Below are 26,404 nucleotides of genomic sequence, written 5' to 3'. Positions count from 1 at the left end.
AGAAACGCCACCTGCTGGGGGGCAAGGGAGGGTCCAACACACACAATGGATACCAGATCCCGGTGGTTGGGCACGCGACATTCCCTGCCTGACCCAACCGAGGGCTCAGCCTGTTGGAAAATGAAAGGCCAAGACCCAGTGCAGCCAGGTGGGCGATGCAAAGGGCCTGGGGCATAGCACTGCATGACATTTCACCCCCAAAGCCCTCCCACTCACAGGGGCTGGGCCCCCACTTTGAGCAACCGTTTGAAGGTGGCCCTCTGACTGTGGGGACGGGTCCAGATCAGAGCCAGCGCCCCCTAGAGGGAAAAGACACCAGGTCCCATTCCCCACCCCTGTGAGCCAGCCAGGCCCCCACCCTGGGGCTGGATCAGAGCCAGCGCCCCCTAGAGGGGAAAGGCCCCAGGCCCCATTCCCCACCCCCTGAGCCAGCCAGTCCCTGCCTGGGGCCGGGGACTATAAACGCTGCTCTATTCAAGTGGGCTTTGCAGAGCAGCCAGGGCAGGAGAGGTGAGTTCCAGATGATTTATTGCATCTCCGTCACTCCAGGCTGGGGTCAGTAATTACCCTCTTTGCCCCACCTGGCCCCAGTCCCGGACCCCAGGGCCATCACTTCCCCGCGATGGTCTCCTGGATCCAGGTGAGGTATTTGCAGATGCTGGTGTAGACCCCAGGCTTGTTGGGCTGGGCGCAGGGGTGATCTCCCCAGGAAACCACACCCTGCAGCTTCCCGTTACAGACCAGGGGGCCGCCGGAGTCGCCCTGCAGAGATGTCACAGAAAAGTCACAGGTCAGGCACGGCATGTGGGGCTACGGAGACGCAGCCAGGCCACACCACAGAGATACAGCCAGACCACGCAGAGCCACAGAGACCCAGCCAGACCACGCAGTGCCACGGAGACCCAGCCACACCACGCTGTGGAGATACAGCCACCCCACGCAGAGCCACAGAGACCCAGCCAGGCCACGCAGAGCCACGGAGACCCAGCCACACCACGCTATGGACATATAGCCATGCAAAGTCACAGAGACCCAGCCATGCCACCAGGAGATGCAGCCAACGCAGCACCATGGAAAGGCAGCCACGCCCCATGGGGCCACAGAGCAGCAGCTGCCCCACGCAGAGCCACGGTCATGCCACACAGAGCCACGGAGATGCAGCCACACCGTGCTATAGAGACAGCCATGCCATGCCACGTAGAGCCGTGGAGACACAGCCAGGCCGAGCCACGGAGATGCAGCCACACCATGCTATGGAGCCAGCCCCACCATGCCACACAGAGCCACAGCACACCATGGAGCCACTGCCATGCCAGTGTCCCCAACCCTCGTTCCCCATCTGCCCCTGCCCATGGGATGGCCCCAGGAGAAGCCCCCCTCACCTGGCAGGAGTCTTTGCCTCCCTCCAGCACCCCAGCACAGAGCATGTTCTCAGTCACTTTCTCGGGGTACGCATCCTGGCAGATGGTGTTGGAGACAATATTGATGTCCACACACTGGGGGACATCAGGGTACGTCTCTGGAAGGGAAGGGGTGACAGTTTCCCATGAGGGCTGGCTAAGGCCGTGGGGGAGGGAGGGTAGCATGCCCCTCCATCACTACCAACGGCCCCCTGGTATCCCAGCCCTGCCACCCCCCAGCTCTGCTGGCGCCCCTCACTCCCAACCCGCAGCCCCTGCTAGCCCACCTTGGGGTCCCCCCACCCATCTTTGCCGCTACCCCTAACTCCTGACCCACAGCCCCTGCTATCCCACACCAGGACTGGGGTCTGCTACCGGCGGGGCTGGTGGTGGTGCCCCATCCCATCACGGTGCAGCGGGTCCCTTCTGGGGGGCAGCTGTCGGTCAGTGCCAGGGGCTGCACGTAGTCAGTGTAGCTGGCCGGGGGTGACAGGCGGAGCAGCATGATGTCATTCTCGTAGTCCCGGCTGCCGGCGCTGGGGGCGCGGAACCCGGGGTGGGGGATGATTTCCTGAGCGGCGGAGAACTGCTCGTTCCCCGAGCTGGTTCCACGGCTGTGCTCCCCCAGGCGCACCTGGATGTGACTAAGGACAGAGACCAGAGAGTCCCGAGCTGCCGGCCAGGCCCAGCCCCTGCAACTCTCACGCCCCAGAGTCCTCCCCAGCCCCCCAATCCCCAGATCCCCAACCCCCAGGCCCCCCAGCCCCACAGCCCCCAGCCCTGGAACCCACAGGCCCCAGCAGCCCCAGCCCCGCAACCCACAGGCCCCCTAGACCCCAACCCCAGATCCCCAACCCCAGGCCCTACAGCCCTCCCAGCCCCCAACCCCAGGCCCCACAGCCCCCAACCCCAGCACCCACAACCCTGAGGCCCCCTAACCCCCAACACCCAGGCCCTGAAGCTCCCACGAGCCCCAAGCCCCAGAGTCCTCCCCAGCCCCCACAACACCCAGCTCCCTCAGACCACCCAGGCCCCACAGCTCCCCCAGGCCCTAGGGTGACCAGGTGTCCAGTTTTCGACTGGAACATCCAGTGGAAAAGGGACCCCCTGGTGGCTCCAGTCAACACCGCAGACTGGGCCGTTAAAAGTCCGGTCAGTGGTGCTGCGGGGCTAAAGCAGGCTAGTCCCTGCCTGTCTCAGCTCCGCGCTGCCCCCCGGAAGCTGCCAGCAGGTCCGGCTCCTAGGCAGAGGGGCCACGAGGCTCCACACGCTACTCCCGCCCCGAGCACCGGCTCCACACTCCCATTGGTTGCAGTTCCCAGCCAATGGGAGCTGGGAAGGCGGTGCCTGCAGGTGAGAGCCGCCTGCCGCGTCTCCACCTATGAGCTGGACCTGCTGGCAGCTGCTGAGCCCCCTCCTGCACCCCAAACCCCTCATCCCTAGCCCCACCCCAGAGTCTGCACCCCCAGATGGAGCCCTCACCCCCTCCCACAAGCCAACCCCCTGCCCCAGCCCCGTGAAAGTGAGTGAGGGTGGGGGAGAGCGAGCCACAAGGGAGGGGGCTTGTAGTGAGTGCGGGGCAGGGCGTCAGGGAAGGGATGGGGCTAGGATGTTTGTTTTTGGGAGATTAGAAAGTTGGCCACACTGCCAGGATCCCAAGCCCCTCCCAGCCCCGCACAACCCCCAGGCCTCACAGCCCCACCCAGGCCCCGCAGCCCCCCCAGGCTCCCCTCAGACCCTGCAGCCCCCGGAACCCTCCAGACCCCGCAGCCAACCCCACAGCTCCCCAGACCCTGAAGCTCCCTCAGGCCTTTCAGCTCCCCAGACCCTGCAGCCGTTCTCCAGCCCTGACTCAGCCCCCCCACTGACCCCACTGATCCCCCCTTCCCCCCAGCTCCAAAACTCCCCCTCCAGCTCTCGCTCAGCCCTCGTTCCTCACCCAGATCTTAGTCATCCCTGCATGTCTCAGAGTGAAATACACTCTTGGCTGTTGGGACAGTGACTCCTTCCCCTCAGGGGCTGGCACCCCCAGGCATCAGGCACCAACTCATTGACCGACCTACAAACCAACCAACAGACTGAACTACCCACTGACTGAGCCACCCCCCTCCCTGTTCTCTTACCTACCTACCTGCTTGCCAACTAACCTGCCAGCTGACCAACCTACCAGCCTCCCTCCCTACTCACCTCCCTACTTAACCACCCACCTCCCTACCAACCAACCTTCCGCCTGACCTACCTACCAACCTCCCTCCCTCCCTACTCACCTATCTACCTACCCACACTCTTACCTCCTTACCAACCAACCTTCCGCCTGACCCACCTACCAACCTCCCTCCCTACTCACCTCCCTCCCTACCAACCTACCTACCTACCCACCCACCTACCTCCCTACCCTCTTACCTCCCTAACAATCAACCTTCCGCCTGACCCACCTACCAACCTCCCTCCCTACCAACCTACCTTCCGCCTGACCCACCTACCAACCTCCCTCCCTACTCACCTACCTACCTACCTACCCACCCTCTTACCTCCTTACCAACCAACCTTCCGCCTGACCCAACTACCAGCCTCCCTCCCTACTCACCTCCCTCCCTACCAACCTACCCACCCACCTACCTCCCTACCCTCTTACCTCCCTACCAACCAACCTTCCGCCTGACCCACCTACCAACCTCCCTCCCTACCAACCTACCTTCCGCCTGACCCACCTACCAACCTCCCTCCCTACTCACCTACCTACCTACCCACCCTCTTACCTCCTTACCAACCAACCTTCCACCTGACCCAACTACCAGCCTCCCTCCCTACTCACCTCCCTCCCTACCAACCTACCTACCTACCCACCCACCTACCTCCCTACCCTCTTACCTTCCTACCAACCTCCTTCCCTACTCACCTACCTACCTACCCTCTTACCTCCTTACCAAACAACCTTCCGACTGACCCACCTACCAACCTCCCTCCCTACCAACCTACCTTCCGCCTGACCCACCTACCAACCTCCCTCCCTATTCACCTACCTACCTACCCACCCACCTCCCTACCAACCTACCTTCCGCCTGACTCACCTACCAACCTCCCTCTCTACTCACCTACCTACACACTTACCTCCCTACCTACCCACCCACCTACCTCCCTACCCTCTTACCTCCCTACCAACCAACCTTCCGCCTGAGCCACCTACCAACCTCCCTCCCTACTCACCTCCCTCCCTCCTTACCAACCAACCTTCCTCCTGACCTACCTACCAACCTTCCTCCCTACTCACCTGTCTCCCTATCCTCTTACCTCCCTACCCACCTACCTTCCAACTGACCCACCTACCAACCTCCCTCCCTACTCACCTACCTACCCACCCATCCACCTCCCTACCAACCTACCTTCCGCCTGACCCACCTACCAGCCTCCCTCGCTACTCACCTACCTACCTACCCTCTTACCTACCAACCAACCTTCCACCTGACTCACTTACCAACCTCCCTCCCTACTCACCTACCTACCTACCCACCTACCTACCCACCCACCTACCTTCCAACTGACCCACCTACCAACCTACCTCCCTACCCTTTTTCCTACCTACCTCGCTACCAACCTACCTTCTATCTGTTCTGCACTATGTACCCATGTGCCCACTTACCATCTATCTATCTATCTATCTATCTATCTATCTATCTATCTATCTATCTATCTATCTATCTATCTATCTATCTATCTATCTATCTATCTTTGTACACACCTCAAAATCTATGTATCATCTCTCCATCCACATACATACTGTGTATGGGGCTGGTAGAGGGATGATGGGTGTCTATGGGGCTGGCTGTGTACGGGGCTGGTAGAGGGATGATGGGTGTCTATGGGGCTGCCTGTGTATGGGGCTGGTAGAGGGATGATGGGTGTCTCTGGGGCTGGCTGTGTACGGGGCTGGTGGAGGGATGATGGGTCTGTAGGGGGCTGGCTGTGTACGGGGCTGGTAGACGGATGATGGGTGTCTATGGGGCTGGCTGTGTATGGGGCTGGTAGAGGGATGCTGGGTGTCTATGGGGCTGGCTGTGTATGGGGCTGGTAGAGGGATGCTGGGTGTCTATGGGGCTGGCTGTGTATGGGGCTGGTGGAGGGATGATGGGTCTGTAGGGGGCTGGCGGTGTATGGGGCTGGTGGAGGGATGATTGGTGTCTATGGGGCTGGCTGTGTATGGGGCTGGTAGAGGGATGATGGGTGTCTATGGGGCTGGCTCTGTATGGAGCTGGTAGAGGGATGATGGGTGTCTCTGGGGCTGGCTGTGTACGGGGCTGGTGGAGGGATGATGGGTGTCTATGGGGCTGGCTGTGTACAGGGCTGGTGGAGGGATGCTGGGTATCTATGGGGCTGGCTGTGTATGGGGCTGGTAGAGGGATGATGGGTGTCTATGGGGCTGGCTGTGTACGGAGCTGGTAGAGGGATGATGGTGTCTATGGGGCTGCCTGTGTATGGGGCTGGTGGAGGAATGATGGGTCTGTAGGGGGCTGGCTGTGTATGGGGCTGGTGGAGGGATGATTGGTGTCTATGGGGCTGGCTGTGTATGGGGCTGGTGGAGGGATGCTGGGTGTCTATGGGGCTGGCTGTGTATGGGGCTGGTAGAGGGATGATGGGTCTGTAGGGGGCTGGCTGTGTATGGGGCTGGTAGAGGGATGATGGGTCTGTAGGGGGCTGGCTGTGTATGGGGCTGGTAGAGGGATGCTGGGTGTCTATGGGGCTGGCTGTGTATGGGGCTGGTAGAGGGATGCTGGGTGTCTATGGGGCTGGCTGTGTATGGGGCTGGTGGAGGAATGATGGGTCTGTAGGGGGCTGGCTGTGTATGGGGCTGGTGGAGGGATGATTGGTGTCTATGGGGCTGGCTGCGTATGGGGCTGGTGGAGGGATGCTGGGTGTCTATGGGGCTGGCTGTTTATGGGGCTGGTGGAGGGATGATTGGTGTCTATGGGGCTGGCTGTGTATGGGGCTGGTGGAGGGATGCTGGGTGTCTATGGGGCCGGCTGTGTATGGGGCTGGTGGAGGGATGCTGGGTGTCTATGGGGCTGGCTGTGTATGGAGCTGGTGGAGGGATGCTGGGTGTCTATGGGGCTGGCTGTGTACGGGGCTGGTGGAGGGATGCTGGGTGTCTATGGGGCTGGCTGTGTATGGGGCTGGTAGAGGGATGCTGGGTGTCTATGGGGTTGGCTGTGTATGGGGCTGGTGGAGGGATGCTGGGTGTCTATGGGGCTGGCTGTGTATGGGGCTGGTGGAGGGATGCTGGGTGTCTATGGGGCTGGCTGTGTATGGGACTGGTAGAGGGATGCTGGGTGTCTATGGGGCTGGCTGTGTATGGGGCTGGTAGAGGGATGCTGGGTGTCTATGGGGCTGGCTGTGTACGGGGCTGGTAGAGGGATGATGGGTCTGTAGGGGGCTGGCTGTGTATGGGGCTGGTGGAGGGATGCTGGGTGTCTATGGGGCTGGCTGTGTATGGGGCTGGTGGAGGGATGCTGGGTGTCTATGGGGCTGGCTGTGTATGGGGATGGGTAGCCAGCTCTCCTGCGTCCATTGGGGTGTCCCTGTAGCCCCAGGAGCACTGTGCTGGGCTGTGGGTTCAATCCCAGATGGGAAGCTGCATGGAGAATTGATGGGTACATTGGGGTGTCCTGAGCTGAGCCTCTGCACAAAGCAGCTCCCCACACCTGCCCACCCAGGCCCCGCTTCCTTGGCCCCGCCTCCTTCCCCCACCCCCACCCCCTGCCTTGCCCCCCACCTCTGCTGGCAGTGGGCGGCAGTGAGAACCCAGTTTTGGTTCAGCAGGATGCCGGAGCAGTAGTGTTGGTCAAAGTAGTAGAGGAGAACCAGCCAGGGGTGCCCCAACTCCGGGCACTCAGTGCCCCCAATGATCCGATCTTCTCGCGGAGAGGCTGCATGGTGGGAGGGGCAGAGATCAGTGGGGGTTGGGGATGGCAACGAAGCTACGGCCCATTGACCCCAGCTGGGATCTGGCCCCATTGACCCCAATGGAGCTACGGCCCATTGACCCCAGATGGGGTCTGGCTCCATTGACCCCAGTGGAGCTGCTGCTGATTGAGCCCAGCTGGGATCTGGCCCCATTGACCCCAATGGAGCTATGGCCCATTGACCCCAGCTGGGATCTGGCCCCATTGACCCCAATGCAGCTATGGCCCATTGACCCCAGCTGGGATCTGGCCCCATTGACCCCAATGCAGCTATGGCCGATTCACGTTACACAAAAGAGATACTCATGTACGAACTCAAAAGCAAGGCCATACACACTGTGTGGCACACACAAACACAACACGGACACAGTGCACTCTCCCTCCCCCGGCCCTATCAGAGCTACTCACCTCGGTGGGAATTCACAGACACAGGGGATCTCTCACACACACACACACACACACACACACACACACACACACACACACACAAAACCACCCATACAGCAATGACAGACACCTACATGTGGACAGAAGCAACACCCATACACACGGGTACGAACACACATACAGCACCGCACACCCATTAGCACACACTCGGATGCAGGCCCCCTGCTCCTACATATGTGCTCATTTAAACCCACACAAACATATGCACACCCTAGCACTACACACACACACACAAGAGCTGGCACATTCCCCCTATACCTGCTTCTCAGTACGCACACCTATGTAAACACACAGCCGTGCTTACACACAGACACACACATTGAAAACACAGTTACACAAACACATACACACACAGCATTACTCACACATACGCAACACACACTATATAAACACACCCACCCACCCTTTACAGAGAAAGGACACATGCACCTTGCACAGCTCACCCATGCACACAAAACATGCACACACAGACCGGCATGACACACCAATATGCACGCTCATATGAACACACACAACACTTGCACATGCACACACATGACACCCCCCACAACTCTGCACACACACACACAGTCATATGCACACATACCTGCACACACACATACTCACACATGTGTATACACATGTACTCACACATACACACACTCTCACACACATACATGTGTATACACATGTACTCACACGTACATACACAAAAACAACAAGGAGTTTGGTGGCACCATAAAAACTAACAGATTTCTTTGGGCATAAGCTTTCGTGGGTAAAAAATCCCATTTCCTCAGACTCCAGGCATCTGAAGAAGTGGGGTTTTTTTACCCACGAAAGCTTATGCCCAAAGAAATCTGTTAGTCTTTACGGTGCCACCGGACTCCTTGTTGTTTTTGTGGATACAGACTAACACGGCTACCCCCAGATACTGTACAGACACACACACACACGCACGCACACATACATGCGTACACACACGTACTCACACACACTCACATGCACACATACATGCGTACACACGTACTCACACACGTACTCACACACACTCACACATACTCGCACGCACTCATACATACTCACTCACACACACATACATGTGTACACACATGTACTCACACACACACGTACTCACACACTCACATGCACACATACATGTGTACACACACATACTCATACACACTCACACACATACATGCGTACACACATGTACTCATACACACTCACACACACATACATGCGTACACACACGTACTCACACACACTCACATGCACACACACACGTACACACGCGTACTCACACGCACACATACATGTGTACACACACGTACTCACACACACTCACACTCACACACTCACATGCACACATACATGTGTACACACATGTACTCATACACACTCACACACACATACATGCGTACACACACATACTCACACACACACACATACATGCGTACACACACATACTCACACACACTCACATGCACACATACATGTGTACACACACTCACACTCACACATACATGCGTACACACACACATACATGCGTACACACATGTACTCACACACGCGTACACACACACACGTACTCACACACACTCACACGCTCACCCAGGCCCTCACCGGCAGGCAGCAGCAGGAGCAGCAGCAGCGCGAAGCCGGCCCGCTCCATGGTGATCAGGGCAGCAGGTGCTCAGGCTTGGACTTTCCCATGCACTTACACCCGGGGCTGGGGCCGGTGGTCAATGATTAATGGGTCATGAGGAAACAGCCGCCTTCCCCGGCCGCCCATGAGGCCCCGGCTTGTTTGGACACCGCAAAGGTCACGCGGCAGGTGGCAAATTCTCACCCCCCTCCCCAGCCCTCCCGCTGGGCACCCCTCGGAGGAAGTGCAGCCACCGCTCTGAAGCTCACCTGGGCAGCACCTGCTCAGCCCATCCTCCCAACCTGCTCCTGAGCCAGCCAGGCCCCCACCCTGGGGCCGGATCAGAGCCAGCGCCCCCTAGAGGGGAAAGGCCCCATGTCCCATTCCCTGCCCCCGTGAGCCAGCCAGTCCCCTGCCCAGAAGCTGGATCAGAGCCAGCGCCCCCTAGAGGGGAAAGGCCCCGTGTCCCATTCCCTGCCCCCCTGAGCCAGCCAGTCCCCTGCCCAGAAGCTGGATCGGAGCCGGGCCCCCCCGGCGCTGTGTACTTACGAAGCAGCTTCCGGTTCTCAGAAGCCACGTCACTGCGCAGCTATTCCGGAGCAGCTGGTCCCAGGGCTCCTTTGTCAACAAGGCCAAGGTCCTTCACATTCCTCCTGCCTGGCACGGGGAGCCCCGTCCCGGGCACCGCAGGAGGGGCAGCCCAGTCCCTCCTCCAGGCCTCTCCGCGGCTTGGCGGTGGGTGGGGAGCTGTGTCTGCTGGACTCTGCCATGTGGCCCCCATTCCATGGAGCCATATATTGGGTTGGGGGGGAACCAGGACTCCTGGGTTCTATCCCGGGTTCCGGCCTTCTGGGTGAGCTTTGGCAAGTCATTTCTGCCACCCCTTGCCTCAGTTTCCCCACCAGTCACATCCCATTCTTTTCTAAAGCGCTCTGAGCTGGGTATTATTACTGTAATGCTGCTTCAACGAACTGGAGCCTGGACTACCGGGTTCTAGACCTCGACAGATTCCACCCAGGGACATGGCGCTCCTAACCCTACAGAGGACAGGGGCAGGGACAGAACCTAGGAAATCACACCTAGGAAGCATGGTCCAGTGGTTAGAGCACTTCTCTGCTGCTCAGTTTCCAGCTCTGCCCCCGAGGGATAGTGGACAAGGTCTGAGCCTGCATTGCCTAGCTGTGAAATGGGCGTGGATTGAGATACCGCCATAATGGGAGCTCAGTAGGTACCTCAGAGAGGCGGCCTGCGTTGCCGGCAGGGGGGACTGAACCTGCGGCCTCTCGATCGAAGACCATGAATAAGGCTACGATTTAGTCACTTTCAGCCACCGCCGTGACCTCAGCCAGCGGCTGTCAGGAGCTCCGGCGGCCCCTGGAGCTCCAAGCTGTTGTAGGTGACGGGGGTACCCTGCAGTTCCCGGCTGCCATGGGCACTGGGGGGACCCCTGGAGCTCCAACATCCAACCGTGGGGGGGACCCTGCAGCTACCCCAATGCAGGCAGTGTGGGGACCCACAGATCCCCCTTTTGTCAAAGATATTTTTCGTAAAATATTTGTCACGGGCTTCCATGAATTTTTCTTTATTGCCTGTGACCTGGCCGCGACTTTTATGAAAATATCCGTGGCAAAATCTTAGCCATAACCAGGGGCCTGTGTTTGCTAGTAAAGTGTCTACTCCTGCATGTCTCCTAGCTGCCACTAGGAGGAGACAGAGTGCCACAGTGTGTCCCAGACCAGGGCTCTAACCCACTGATGCCATGCAGAGGTGGGGATAGAACCCAGGAGTCCTGCCTCCCAGCCCTCACCCCCACTCATGTAACCACTAGGCTCCAGTCCCTCCAGACATGGGGATAGAACCCAGGAGTCCTGGCTCCCAGCCCCCCCCCCCGCTCTAACCACTAGACCTCACTCCTCTCCCAGAGCTGGGGATGGGACCCAGGGGCATCGTGGCCTGTTGGGGGAGAGGGGGGATAATTGATGGGCTACCTAGGACATGGGAGATCAGGGTCAATTTCGGGGTCAATTTCCCATCAGGGTTCCCCATCTACCCACCATGCCAGGCAGGGCTGGTGCATCCTTTTGGCGCTGGGGGCTAGTCACTGAGGGGATGTCCGCATTGCGACCACAGCCCCGCGGCTGGCCTGGGGCAGCCGGATCGGGCTCCCGGGCCTCGGCCTGCCGGGGGATGACACTGCAGTGCGGACATGCGGGATTTGGGGTGCAACACAGGCCCTGGGACCCCTCCCCCCTCCCGAGGGGGTCTCTGATCCTCGAGCCTGACTGTCCAGGCTGCAAATTCATAGTCCCCCAGCCCGAGCCCTGCACCCCCTGAGTCTGCTGTGGGTCTGGCATTGCAGCGCAGACGTCCCCTAGCCCCCCATGCTGCCCCCCCACCTCGGGGCTCCAGGCGATGGGTTGCAGGTGCCTACTGCTAGCTCTGGGAGTGCTCGCGGGGGGCACGCTAACAGGGCAGAGCTAGAGAAACAGAGCGGGGCATGGCTCAGTGGAGCCCTGGCGCCGGCCAGGTTGAATTCTGCTTCCCCATTCCTCTCGCCTGCTAAGGCCCAGGAGTTCAGCTGCTGCAGGCCAGGGGACGAAGTGATTGTTCCCTTGCTGGGAAAAGGCTTCATGGGGGTCGTTGCCAATTCCTACTCAGAGCCTTGCACCCTGGGGGGGTCAGGGCAGGCTTCTGCCCGAGGCTGGCGTGGTGGGGAGCCCTGGAGGAAGGAGGGGAGGGCTGGAGCCCAGTTTGGGAGCTGTGGAGGCCATGGGGCCTGCCCCATGGGAGCTGTGTGGGACCCTGGTAGGCTGAAGGGGCAGAGACCAGATCCTGTGAATGTGAGATGCCTGTCTCCCAGTCCTCCCCACTCTAACCACTAGACCCCCCTCCTCGAGCCAGGGCTTGAACCCTGGAGTCCCAGCTCTAACCACTAGATCCCTCTCCCCTTGGATAGAACCAGGAGTCCTAGCTCCCAGCCCCCCCCCTGCTCTAACCACTAGACCCCCTCCCCAAGCCAGGGTTTGAACCCAGGAGTCCTGGCTCCCCGCCCTCCCTGCTCTAACCACTAGACCCCCTCCCCTTGGATAGAACCAGGAGTCCTAGCTCCCAACCCCCCTGCTCTAGCCACTAGACCCCCCCTCCCCTTGTCAGGGATAGAACCCAGGAGTCCTGGTGCCCAGCCCTTCCTGCTCTAACCACTAGACCTCACTCCCCTCCCAGAGCTGCGGATGGCATCCATGTATTCTGCTCCCCAGGCTGGGTATGACTGTGACAGCCACCACCCCCGTCCGGGTAGGGACCTGTACACGAGGGGTAAAGGTCTCCCCAGGCGACTCTGTTGTGGGGCAGCACACGACACTCCACGCCTCCACTCGTGACTTTGCTGCCAGCAGCCACCCTGGCTGGCTGAGCCTGTTTGCAACACCCCGGCCCCACTTGCCCCACGCCGGGGGAGGCATTGCTCCCCGATTCTTGGAGGCTGTGACCTCGCTTGCAACACGGCCGAGTCGCCGAGCCCAGCTGACTCACCCCGAGAGCCGCCTGTCTCCTGGCATCCACCCCGGGCCTGGCCCCTTCTCGGCCCCACTTCCCCATCCCACACAGGCAAAGGGCTGGGCACTATTGGGTAGGGGCCACTAGAGTCCGGTACCCAATTTACCAGCACCCCATCGTGCAGAGCGCTGTACATTATTAGGTGTATTACGGTAGCATGCAGGAACCCCTGTCATGGACTGAGACACCCCCCGCCATTGTGCTCGGCGCTGTATGTTATCATTGCTCTTTATTAGCCATATTACAGTAGTGTCTAGGTGCCCCAGTCATGGACCGGCACCCGTGGTAGGCTCTGTACATTATTAGGTGTATTACGGTAGTGCGGGAGCCCCAGGTATGGACCAAGGCCCCATTTACGTTCAGTGCTGTACGTTATCATTCCTCTTTATTAGATGTATTACGGTAGTGTCTAGGAACCCCAGTCATGGCTCAGGACCCTGTTGTGCTTGGGGCTGTGCATTATTAGGTATATTATGGTAGTGCCTAGGCACCCCAGTCATGGACCAGCACCCCATTGTGCTAGGTGCTGCGCATTAGTAGGTGTATTACGGCAGTGTGGGAGCCCCACTTATGAACCAAGAGCTCATTGTGGTCAGAGCTGTTTGCTATTATTGCTCTTTATTAGGTGTATTATGGTAGTGCCTAGGAGCCCCAGGCCAGGCCCCCGTTGTGCCAGGAGCTGTACAAACACAAAATAAAACAACAGTCCCGGCCCTCCAAGTTTACAGGCTGAGTTCTTTGAAAAATCAGACCACGTAGCCCCCCCATGCCCAGGACCCCCACCCCTGGAGGTGTAGGACTGCGGGAGAATCTTGAATTTCCTTTGTTAAAAAATGAGATTCTAGCCCTTGTGACTGGGGAGAAAAGCTCAGAAAAACCTCCTAAGTGTGTCCGGTGCTGCCTGAGTCTGCCCAGAGCCTGAGCCCATCGCTGGGAGAGGGGGCAGATGCCGCGAGTGTGACCACACAACGACGCTGCCTGAGTCTGCAGAGAGTCTGAGCCCGTCGCTGGGGGAGAGAGAAGCTACTGTGACAGACCCAGACCAGTGGGGTCCAGGAGTCTGGTCGAGGGCAAATATACTGGTCACTGGCTGAGTCGTTTTCTGTTCCCTGAGTGACCAGAGCAGGGGCTGCACTAGAGTAATCAGGAACCTGCTAGAACCAATTAAGACAGACAGGCTGATTAGATCACCTGCAGCCAAGCAAGGCAGGCTAATCAGGGCACCTGCGTTTAAAAAGGAGCTCACTTGTTTGTGGTGTTGGGAGTAAGAGGTGCAAGGAGCTGAGAGTGAGGGTGTGCTGCTGCTGGAGGACTGAGGAGTACAAGCGTTATCAGACACCAGGAAGAAAGTCCTGTGGTGAGGATAAAGAAGGTGTTTGGAGGAGGCCAGGGGGAAGTAGCCCAGGGAGTTGTAGCTGTCATGCAGCTGGTACAGGAGACACTGTAGACAGCTGCAATCCACAGGGCCCTAGGCTGGAACCCGGAGTAGAGGGCGGGCCCGGGTTCCCCCCAAACCTCCCAACTCCTGATCAGACACAGGAGGAGTTGATCCAGACTGTGGGTTCCACCAGAGGGGAAGATCACTGAGGTGAGCAAATCTGCCAATAAGTGCAGGACCCACCAAGGTGGAGGAGGAACTTCGTCACACCACCTTGAGCTGAAAAGTAAAGAAAGCTTCTGACCATCACGGTGGCGTGTGGGGGACGGGAGGGGCAGCAGGAAAATGTGGTGCTTAGAGTCTCTGAAACCAGAAGGTGAATAAACCCAACCCAGGCGTGATGACTTCTTAATAACATCTCGTGATTTTTAGAGCCACTCTCGTGATTTTTGCTTGGCCCATTTTGGGGATTTTCAACCCGTGGACCTGATGACAGTGCAGCGGAGGCATCTCTCCTCTTTCTGTAGGGGGGTGTTGGAATCAGGGCACCTGGGGTCAAGCCCCAGCTCTGCCACAGATTCAAGTCAGCTCCTTGATGCCTCAGTTTCCCCATCTGTTTAAAAAAAAAAGGAGGAGGAGGCTAATCCAACCCTTCTTCAAAAAGTGGGGAGGTTGTGAGGCTGCTCCACAGTAAGGGGTGGGGGGGAACTTGAGAGGTGGGCTCTGGGGAGGCAGAATTTGGGTGTCCAAGCCCCTCTCAGGTGGCATTTGTTTGCTTAGACACTGGGGGGGGGTGCTGAGACTCCATTGCCTCTGACCCTGAGCCACTGATGAGACACACTGGTCGGGACTGGCTTCCTAGAGACATCCCTGGAAAGTCACAAAAGGTTCAGCCCAGACAGCCCTTGGGCAAAAGCTGAATAAGCCACATTATAGCCAACCCAATTACTGACACAGTGTTATTAGTGTTACTGCAGCAGGGCCGTAGCAACAAAGAACGTGGCCCCCTCCGAACATATGTCCAGGGCCCCTTACAATGCAGAAACTGGAATGCGGTATTTATTTTATACAATATACAGGGTTCATATTATGTATACATAGGCCTACAGTGTACATGTATTCCGTATTTACGCAAAGCGCTTCTTTCGAGCCTTGTTCTCCGCAAATTGGTTAATCAATGCGTCGATTGAGATAACTGCAAGCACAGAAAGCCTGTCATCTGTCATGGTTGAGCGCAGGATATTCTTGATCAGTTTCATTCTGCTGAAGCTCCTTTCAGCACCGGCGACAGTAACTGGTGTGGTCAGAAGAATTCTGATGCAAATGCAAATATTTGGATATATCTCCTGAAGGCTGTTCTTGTATATGTATGTTAAAAAAATTATCAGAGGGGTAGCCGTGTTAGTCTGGTTCTGTAGAAGCAGCAAAGAATCCTGTGGCACCTTATAGACTAACAGACGTTTTGCAGCATGAGCTTTCGTGGGTGAACACCCACTTCTTCGGATGTAAGCAGTGGAAATTTCCAGGGGCAGGTGTGTATATATAAGCAAGCAAGAAGCAAGCTAGAGATAACGAGGTTAGATCAATCAGGGAGGATGGGGCCCTGTTCCAGCAGCTGAGGTGTGAAAACCAAGGGAGGAGAAACTGGTTCTGTAATTGGCAAGCCATTCACAGTCTTTGTTTAGTCCTAAACTGATGGTGTTAAAAAAATTGTTTGCCGTGACAAGTCCTCTCTCTTTCTCGATGACATAAATAAAACGATTCAATTCCATTATGAGTTTGTTTGGCATCAATGTCTCCCATTTTTCTTTCAAAATTTTTGCTGTGATTCTCCAGTTCATTTTCTCTGTGACACTGCTTCAGGCTGTTAGCGTTGTACAGAAATCCAAACAACTTATACCACTCCACGAGTTGGTCAAATCGCGACGAAACAGAAGATATGGCCTGATCAGTGAGAACAAGAAAGAACTGCGATTTGAATTTTTCTTCGGCAGAAAGACGACTCGAATCATCAGCACTTTCGTAATCAAACATTCTCTTCTTACGTCGCACCCTGGTTTCTGGAAACACCTGCTCAATACCCATATGCTCTGCTATTTCACGTACATTTGTGACCACAGAGTTATATCCTGTATTTCGATAGTCTTCCAAAAACTTCATTGTAGCACCGACTTCTGCCTGCAGTACGTCAATTGACACATCTGGTGACTGAATTCATTTGTTGGTTTTATTGACGTGAAATAGTATATCGTACCACGTGTACACAGTCAGAACAAAAGGCCACGTAGTAACATGGTCTAAAAGCGTACCAGCTTCTGTTGCTGTATTGCCATCTTTCTTTTCGAGCGCATATTCTCCCAAAGATGACAAAGCATTGCACAATTCTTCAAGGTGATAACGCAATGGCTTCACAGCATCAATTCTCGACTCCCAACGAGTGTCCGATAACCCTTTAACAGATATTGGCATATGTTCTTGAAGTATATCCCAACGTGAAGGTGACGAAGAAAAGATAACGTATATTCTGTTAATCAGACCGAAAAAGTTAACGCCATATTTCGATGACTTTGCCGCATCTGAGATCACAAGATTCCAAGTGTGAGCTCCACATGGTACATACAAGGCACGGTCATTTATTTCTAGCATGCGGGCTTGAACTCCTTTATTCTTTCCTCTCATATTTGCGCCGTTATCATAAGCTTGGCCTCTCATGTCAGCAATGTCTATTCCTAAGTTGTTTGCCTTTTCAAGAAACGCTTCCAATAAGCCCTCACCAGTTGTATCATGAACATTAAGAAAACCAACAAACGCTTCACAAATATTGACACCATCTTCACCGTTGCATTCAACAAAGTGTAACACCACGGACATCTGTTCTTCATGTGACATGTCGGGAGTACAGTCCAAAATAACTGAATAATATTTTGCTTTTTTAAGCTGCGCTATGTTGGCCTCTTGAATGTTACTGGCAACAAATTGAATCAGCTCATTTTGGATCTGTGGACTGAGGTACTGAACATGTGTCTCTGCCTTCTTAATCCTCTGTAAAAGTTCGCTGAGGACAGTATCATACTTTGCAAGCAATTCAAACAGTCCCAAAAAGTTGCCATTCGAAGGATCGCCGAGCTTTTCATTACTTCCTCGAAATGCCAAGTTTCTTTCGGATAAGAAAATAACGACATCAACCATGCGTTTGACAACATTTCTCCAGAAATTTCTTTCTTTCAGAAAAGCCTGCAATTCGAGTTGGTCAATAGATGTACGGTTTACTATGCCTGACCGAAGGTCAAACCATTTCACCATACAGTCTTGATGACTTTTGCCTGTTTCATGCTGCTGAAGTCTTTTTGACAGTGCTTTCCAAGCAGATGTTCCACGACATAGCGGTATGTCACCAGTGCCAAATAATTTACAACAAAAACAAAAAATGGCATCTTTCTGAACTGAGTACATTAACCATGAACGTCTTATTTTCTCGCCATTTGCCATGGTTCGATAGAAATGAGTACTTGTGAACCTCCATCTTTCCTCGTTAAATGGAAATTCGTAACTTTCATTCTGCTGCGGTGAGCCACGTGCAACAACGTCACACACTTTCCTGTCCGATATTATAGACGGCCAGTCGCCTGGATCATCAGTCAGTGGTTCAGAATCGGATACTTCTTTCCCGGCAGCAGCTGGAATATCTGTCACAGTTTGTTTGGTAGAACAACTGGCTTCACCTTCGACCTCACTTGAAGCACTTCTGGATACTTCTGGATATGATTCGTCGCTGCTAGCGCTGTCCGTTTCATGTGCCTGTACCTGTACGTTGGATTGCAGCGCAAAATACGTTGACAACTTTGGAATTTTCTCAAGTTCCTTCTCGGCATCTTTTGCTGCCTTTCGTTTACTAGCTCCGCTCTTATACGTTCTCTTAGACATCACAAAGCACGCTTCTGCATTGGAAACGAATCGTTTCAAACGATAAAAAATTAAACAACTAAATTAATAACATTTATCCGCCGACTGCCATTATGAACGCAAATACACATTCTTTGAATGGGTCCAACTAAAATTCGAAACTGACCGACAGACAACTGATGTAGCCAATAGCATTATGATGTATCATAATGACTTCACGGTTTTGTCAGTAAAACCGACATGGATTGTGCAATAGCGTCAATAAATGTCACTTACCTAGTTATACCTTACATTTTTTCCCCACTTTTAGGGGCCCCCTTCCTTGCGGGGGGTCGGAGGGTACGGAGGGCACTCGCTACACCTCTGTACCGCAGGACCCAAAGGAGAACTGGGACCAGTGGTGAGCTGGAGCAGGTTCCCAGGAACCAGTTGCTAAAATTAGACCTCCGTGGAGAACCAGTTGTTAAAGGGCCAGGGGGTGGGCAAAGAACTCCGGTCCGTGGGCCGGACCATCCTGTTGCTCCCAGAATTCCCAGCTGGGGAGGCTGAGGCTCCCCCGTCCCCTCCCCTGCTTCCCTCCAGCTGCAGCGTGGCCAGCCACTGGCACCAGCTGGGCAGCTCAGCTGAGCTCTGGAGTCGTCCTGCCGCTTTTTGAATGGCCCAGCAAGGGGGGTGTGTGGAGGGGGAGGCTGCTGCAAGCTCCAGGGCTGGCCGGAGGGGAGGGGAGGGGGCAAGTGGGGCAATTGGCCCAGGCCCTGCAGGGGCCCCCAGCCCCATGAGGATCTCTCCCCCGGCTCCTCCCCCATTTCCCCCCCCACCCTTAAATCAGAACTTTTTATAAGGAACCGGTTGAGATTTTTGGCAGCTCATCACTGACTGGGACCCGTTGTGCCAGGCGCTGCCCAGGCACAGAGTGAGAGCCAGGCCCTGCCCCAGCTGAGATCAGGGCCCCGTTGTGCCAGGCGCTGCCCAGACACTCAGCGAGAGATGGGCCCTGCCCCAGCTGAGATCAGGGCCCCATTGTGCTGGGTGCTGCCCTGCCCCAAAGAGCTCAGAATCTCAATTGCCAAAAGGCAGGAGGAGAAACAGAGGCACGGAAGGGGGTGGTCACTTGCCCGAGGTCACACAGAGCCTAACAGAGCTAAGAAGAAAACCCAGGTGTCCTGCCCAAGAGATGGAGTGTCCCATGTACCCCTCTTCAAGCTGATCCAATGTTAATTCCCCTCCTACTGAAGAAATCCTCTTTCTTTCTAATCTGAACTTTGCAGACTTCCTCTGCCAACTGTTGGCTTTCGCTCTGCTTGGTTCTTCTCTGCTGGGTTCAAAGCTCCCCAAAATCTCTCCCCCCAGGAGGGGCTGATAGTTACCGCTTAACCTTCTTTAGGAGAATCAAAATTGATTGAGCTCCTTTTACATGTTATTTCATTTCCTCTCGCTGCAATTATAACGTGCCCTGGCTCTTATCCTCAGCAGTTCTCAAAGCACTTTACAAAGTTATGGGGAAACTGAGGCACAGGGGGAGTGGCTGAGCTGGGACTAGAACCCAGGCCTCCTGTGTCCCACTGCTGTAGCCACTAGGCCATACAGCATCACAAGCTGGCCTTCAATTACCAAAGGCTGTGTCAAAATCTTGCCCGTCAGGAATGCCCCTAGTGCATTGTGGGAGCTGGGCGTCAACGCACGAGCAAGAGGACTAATGACTAGGTGATTGAAATGCCCGAGTGCCGGATTTCCCAGTTTTACCTGGAAGCCGTTTGGCCCTAAGTTCCACGTTTCCCAGAAGATAAGCCGAGTGTGTGCAATTCTCCGAGCCGCCGCCTTGTGGATTTGAGCGATTCGTTGGGAGGCCTTGCGCGATTGTTGTGTTGGCATCGGAGCGGGATTGGCCCTAAGCCCAGGTGGGAGGATGACTCATGGTGCCGATCACCTTTCCCGGTGGCCGGGATTGCAGAGGGTCGGTGGATGGCTGTGTGTCGGGAGTGGAACAGGCTGACTGGAGCGGTTTGCTCATTAAAGCAGAAGGAAAGAAGGGGGGATTTGTAGAGATCTCGGGGGTAAATTGGGCAGAGCTACAAGGGAACATGAGCGGACAACATGGGATGCCAGGATCCAGGTGCAAACCAACTGCCCATGGGCTCCCTGTGTGACGCTATAAAGGAACGGGGTGATTTTTTGCTCATAAATAGTTATTTATTGCAGCTCACACGTCCAGGCTGGGGGGCGGAGGGCACCCTGGAGCACAGTGATGGGAGGGACCTAGGAGTCCTGGGGGAACCGACTGCCCATGAGCTCCCCATGTGATGTTGTGGCTAAGAGGGAGACGCCGGGCTGGAGAAGCTGGGGTTAGGGAACAGGAGCCAGGAGGTGGGGTCCCCTCTGGATATGGCAGCGGGGATACCCTGACTGGAGACTGCGCCTAGCTCTGGGGGGTGGCCTCATGTCAAACGGGACATCGGGGAGGGTTCACAGAAGAGTGATGGGGATGATCCAAAGGCTGAAAAACCCACTTGAAAGCAGAAACTGAAGGAGCTCGATTTGTGGAGTTTCTCCCAGAGACGGCTCAGAGGGGACTTGATCCAGGTCTGTCAGCGTCTCCCCAGGGAGAAGATTTCGGGGAGCAGAGGGTTCCTTAACCCAGCTGACAACAGCAGAGCAAGATCTACACAAATTAGAGGATTGGGCCAAAAGAAATATGATGAGGTTCAACAAGGACAAGTGCAGAGTCCTGCACTTAGGACGGAAGAATCCCATGCACTGCTACAGCCTAGGGACCGAATGGCTAGGCAGCAGTTCTGCAGAAAAGGACCTAGGCGTTACGGTGGATGAAAAGCTGAATATGAGTCAACAGTGTGCCCTTGTTGCCAAGAAGGCTAATGGCATTTTGGGTTGTATAAGTAGGGGCATTTCCAGCACATCGAGGGATGTGATCATTCCCCTCTATTCAGCACTGGTGAGGCCTCATTTGGAGTACTGTGTCCAGTTTTGGGCCCCACACTACAAGAAGGATGTGGATAAATTGGAAAGAGTCCAGCGGAGGGCAACAAAAATGATTAAGGGGCTGGAGCACATGACTTATGAGGAGAGGCTGAGGGAACTGGGATTGTTTAGTCTGCAGAAGAGAAGAATGAGGGGGGATTTGATAGCTGCTTTCAACTACCTGAAAGGGGGTTCCAAAGAGGATGGATCTAGACTGTTCTCAGTGGTAGAAGATGACAGAACAAGGAGTAATGGTCTCAAGTTGCAGAGGGGGAGGTTTAGGTTGGACATTAGGAAAAACTTTTTCACTAGGAGGGTGGTGAAGCACTGGAATGGGTTACCTAGGGAGGTGGTGGAATCTCCTTCCTTAGAGGTTTTTAAGGTCAGGCTTGACAAAGCCCTGGCTGGGATGATTTAGTTGGGTTTGGTCCTGCTTTGAGCAGGGGGTTGGACTAGATACCTCCTGAGGTCCCTTCCAACCCTGAGATTCTATGATTCTATGATCCAGCAGCTGGGAGCTGAAGCCAGATCAATCCAGACTGGAAATAAGGGGAACTGGCCCCAGGAATGACGGCCCAGGGATGGGTGGATTCTCCAGCCCTTGGGGTCTTTTCCACAGAGATCGGGCACCTCTCTCTAACAGCTCTGTTCTAGCTCACCCACCAGGTATTGGCTTGAAATATATGAAGGGGCAGAGTTAAGGGCACACAGCAAAAGGGCAACCTTAGCGTCACTCTAGTTCAACTCCCGGATCTGGGCAGGAGGCAGGGATCCCTGGGGGAGGTTCTCTGGCCTGGGCCATGCAGGAGGGCAGGCTGGATGGGCAGAATGGTTCCTTTGGTTCTCGAAATCTATGACTCTACCCAGGGGACGATGATAAGGGTGCGAGCACGAGCAGGTGCATTATGGTAGCAGTCAGTGACACCAGTCGCAGCTCTGCTGTACCAGGTGCTGTACAAAATGAGAAACACTCCCTGAGCTTACAGTGGGAATAGACATGGGTAGGAGGGGAAAGTGAGGCACAGGGAGATGAAGGGACTCGATCAAAGTCTCACAGTGGCAGGGCTGGGAAGAGAACCAAGGAAGGTGGTGTCTGAGCCTACTGTCCTTACCTTCGGCACCACGCTGCGGAAAGAATTACCTTACTTCCTGCCAGCACAGCCGGCTCCAGAGCTGGGTTAAAAAATTTCCTTAACACCCTAAGTCCTATCTTCCAAAGTGATTTGGGGAAAGGGGTTTAGGTGCTTAATTCACGGCGAGTTCAGGCTCCTGGGTCAGTTTGGTGCATTGGGAAAAGGGGAACTAAGTCCTAAAAGGCCTCAGCTGGTAGGTCCTCAGCGAGGATAAGTGAGGGCACCCTGAGTTGGTACTTAAATCTGCCCCCTTTGTCTGGAGGGGGCTGGTGGGAAATTGTCCAACCCCCCCCCCCCATTCTTTCCGTCAGAAAAATCCCATTTCCTCCCTTTGAATGCGACTGTGTTTAGAAAAGAAAAATGGGGGGGGGGGGAAGCGGTTAGATGGGGCCGAAAGGGAACGCTTTGCTCTTTCGTTTTCAGGTGACCTTTCCTAGACTCATAGACTTTAAGGTCAGAAGGGACCATTATGATCATCTAGTCTGACCTCCTGCACAACGCAGGCCACAGAATCTCACCCACCCACTCCTGGAACAAACCCCTAACCTATGTCTGAGTTATTGAAGTCCTCAAAGTGTGGTTTGAAGACCTCAAGCTGCAGAAAATCCTCCAGCAAGTGATCTGTGCCCCATGCTGCAGAGGAAGGCGAAAAACTTCCAGGGCCTCTGCCAATCTGCCCTGGAGGAAAATTCCTTCCCAACCCCAAATATGGCGATCAGCTAAACCCTGAGCATGTGGGCAAGACTCACCTGCCAGCACCCAGGAAAGAATTCTCTGTAGTAACGCGGATCTCAACCCATCTAACATTCCAGAATCGAGCTGATTTTAGATTTGACTATAAATAAAGCTAAGATTTTGTCACAGGAATTTTTAGTAAAAGTCACGGACAGGACTCAGGCAATAAAAAGTAGATCACGGAAGCCCAAGCCTCGCTGCCCGGGGCTGACAGCTGGAGTCCCGCCGTGCAGGACGGAAGTTGCGGAAGTCACATAAAATCGCGGCAGCCGTTACTGGCTCATAGCCGTAACCGTCAATGATCATGCACTGTAAACTAAGGGGGGAAAGTCAGAATCCGAGTGGAACTTTTCAATTTTTATCATGGCAAAACCGAACCAAATATCAGCATTTCCGTGGGGGAATCAGAAGAAAAATTTCTCCGTAGTGAGCTAGAATGTTCCAGCCAAACCAAATTGAAATTTGGTGTTTCTGTAGGGAGTTTTCCCGTTCTTGCTCCAAATCAGAATGAAAACAGGTCAGGATTTGTCATGGATTGGACAGTCTGGCTTTTGGCCGGCTCTAATCAGGATCTCACTCTTGGAATATTTTAACCCAGATCTTGAATCAGCTGCCGCTTAGAGTACTCAGCTACTTCCTTGCAGTAGACAGGATGTTGAACCCAGCACTCCTGGTCTAGGAAAGGATGAGGTGTGTGTCAATGGATGAGGCTGAGGAACGAGAATAGACACTATTGCATATTATCCTGGCCTTGGTGCATTGCTCACTAGAGTGAGTGGGCATCTGATCTCACTCACGGGTGATTCAGTCCCTCGTCTGTTGCTTCCCCGCACAGATAACAGCAACATAAAGGATCTGTGCGGAGCAGCTGGTGGGCGTATTTCTGCTTCCCCATCCTGGGCCCTAATTTAAACTGGCCCCTCCCGATCATTATGACAGCTGCCCTGAGGGAGTTCTGTATCATTCTTGTGACATTGTGCTGAGATGTGTCACTTGTGATGACATTCCCGGTGCCCTGCCACTGCTGAGCTAAGGTGTTATGCATCAGGTCAAACTCAGGTCAGCTCCCTGCTCACTGAGCCACTGTCCCAGGCTCCCTGCAGACCCAGGCAGTGTTACTGAGTCAGGTACACTGGGGGCAGCTCCCTTCTCTCAGTGATGGGTTCAGGCTCTCTGCAGATTCAGGCAGCGTCACTGTGTCAGTTACGCTCAGAGCAGCTCCCCCTTCTCGGAGCAATGGGCTCAGGCTCTGTACCCCCAGGGGGGGTAAGGGGACCTTGCTACTGTGTAAGTCCCCTGGGAGTGGGCAGGGCCCAGGTGAGGGGATGGAGCTTTTTCCAGCAGAAGGAGTTGTTGCTTGCACATTCCTGCATCCAGCCCATATCTGCTGGTTGAGCTAGTGTGGTGCTTGTAGAAAGCGATGTCCATTTCCCAAGTGATGGAGAATCCACCCTGTCCCTAAGGACGTTGTCCTACTAGTTAATTGGATTGACTTTGGGGTAGTTATTTCCCTGCTTTGTGCCTCAGTTTCTCCATCTGTACAATGGGGATAATGACACAGCACTCCTTTGTAAAGCACTTGGAGATCTACTCATGAACAAGTAGGTATTAGTACTAAGGAGTCCTCGAGGGTCAGGTTCCTTGGGTTGATGGGGAAACTCCAGGCCTGGCTGGCCTGGCCTTGACATAAGCAGAATGGACCCAGAGAATTTGCGAGATTACAACATTTCCCCCCAAATTGGGCCAAAAAGTCAAATTTTCAACGAGCTTTTCAAACAAACACATTGGAAACAATTTCAGCTTGGGTCAACGGGAACATTTTGCGGTGATTGTTTTGAAGCGCGTTTCGATTTCAACTGTTGTTCATGGATTTAGCCTTGTCTGTTTGTTTTCCAGCTAAATTAAATCCAAGTCTGAAAGGTAAAATTGTTGGGAGCCGAAAAACCCGACACTTTTCGTTCAGAAAACTGTCAAAACAGACAATTTGGTCTTTCAAAATCGGGAGGTTTGTCCCCAATCTCACTTTTAATGAACCAGTGGGTTTTTTGTTTTTTGTTTTTTCTGTTGCAAAAATATGCTGGAAAAATCCCTCTCCACCTGCCCCTTCTGCACCTGGCCGGCCCCCATGGCTTGTAGAACCAGAGAAGGAAGAGCATGTGACTTCTTCCTTATGGGAAGGATTAAGGATGAAGACTGACACACCCTGTCACTAGCAGCGGCTTCCTGCTGCCTCAGGCAGGACTGGAATAAAAGCCGGTGATGGGTGGGGAAAGAGGGAACTGAGATCGGAGCTGGTTCTTTGGAAGCTGCCTTGCCGGGTGTTGACTGACCCGGAGAGCTTAACTTGTGGGGAAGGGCAGAACACAATTATCCGCCCTGCTCCTGCTCCCTGGGCCAATCCACCCTATAGACACAGCTCCTGGAGGCGTTGGGAGGTTCCCACCTGGAGATCTTGACATTGTGTGATCCTCAGATTTGAAGGTAGATTTGACAGACCAGATCTCTCTTGGCCAGCCAGGAAGTCCCATTATAAAGCTACGCTGCGCCTGTCTCCATCAACAGATCGCACGAGGCTGCGGACGCCAGAGCTGCAGGTAATTCGCAGGCCCAGCCCGCCTGGTTCTCTTCTCTTTTGCTCTGCGGATCGGGGGCCTCTTTCTGACCTGTCAGGGCGCGTTGGAGCCATGATCAGAAATGACGTGTGTGATCTCGACACAAAGGTTGTTGATTATGTGGTTCTGGGGGGAGCGGCTGGGTTTTTGTTCAGTGGTGCCACTCACTTACTGGTGTCAGATTCTGACCCTCTGGCGTGAGTGCTGGGGCTGAATCGGAGCGACTCCACTGGCGTCAATGGGGCCGAGTCCTCCCCCGCTCACCCTGGTGTAAATCAGGAGTGACTCCACTGGCGTCAATGGGGCCGAGTCCTCCCCCGCTCACCCTGGTGTAAATTAGGAGTGACTCCACTGGCGTCAATGGGGCCAATTCCCCTCTCACTCACCTGGTGTAAATCAGGAGTGACTCCACTGGTGTCAATGGGGCCAATTCCCCTCTCACTCACCTGGTGTAAATCAGGAATGACTCCATTGGTGTCAATGGGGCCGACTCCTCCCCCGCTCACCCTGGTGTAAATCAGGAGTGACTCCACTGGCGTCAATGGGGCCAATTCCCCCTCGATGACCCAATGTAAATCAGGAGTGACTCCACTGGCGTCAATGGGGCCAATTCCCCTCTCGCTCATCCTCATGTAAATTAAGAGTGACTCCACTGGTGTCAATGGGGCCAATTCCCCCTCG

General features: G+C 54.9%; 2 protein-coding genes across 3 annotated transcripts in view; one reads left to right on the top strand and one right to left on the bottom strand.

Moving 5' to 3' along the window:
* Positions 1–26,404, top strand: part of LOC120390070 (trypsin-like) — a 45,110-nt gene that overhangs the window by 1,195 nt on the left and 17,511 nt on the right. Inside the window, exon 2 of one of the 2 annotated variants that reach the window (XM_039512352.1) lies at positions 25,626–25,705. The gene's annotated coding sequence lies outside the window, so the exon portion shown is untranslated. Of the gene's footprint in view, positions 1–25,584; positions 25,706–26,404 lie in introns of both variants that reach the window. The other variant, XM_039512351.1, reaches the window with a different exon arrangement.
* On the bottom strand, positions 525–9,513 carry LOC120390067 (trypsin-like). Its single transcript, XM_039512345.1, has 5 exons — positions 9,410–9,513; positions 7,168–7,321; positions 1,776–2,044; positions 1,383–1,519; positions 525–762 (listed from the first exon to the last, which is right to left on the bottom strand). The coding sequence occupies exons 1-5, from the start codon at positions 9,456–9,458 to the stop codon at positions 610–612; spliced, it is 762 nt and encodes a 253-aa protein (XP_039368279.1). The 5' UTR covers positions 9,459–9,513; the 3' UTR covers positions 525–609.

Source organism: Mauremys reevesii, linkage group 24, assembly GCF_016161935.1.
Source record: "Mauremys reevesii isolate NIE-2019 linkage group 24, ASM1616193v1, whole genome shotgun sequence".
NCBI lineage: Eukaryota > Metazoa > Chordata > Testudines > Geoemydidae > Mauremys > Mauremys reevesii.
This window is presented reverse-complemented; position numbering and strand designations above follow the sequence as displayed.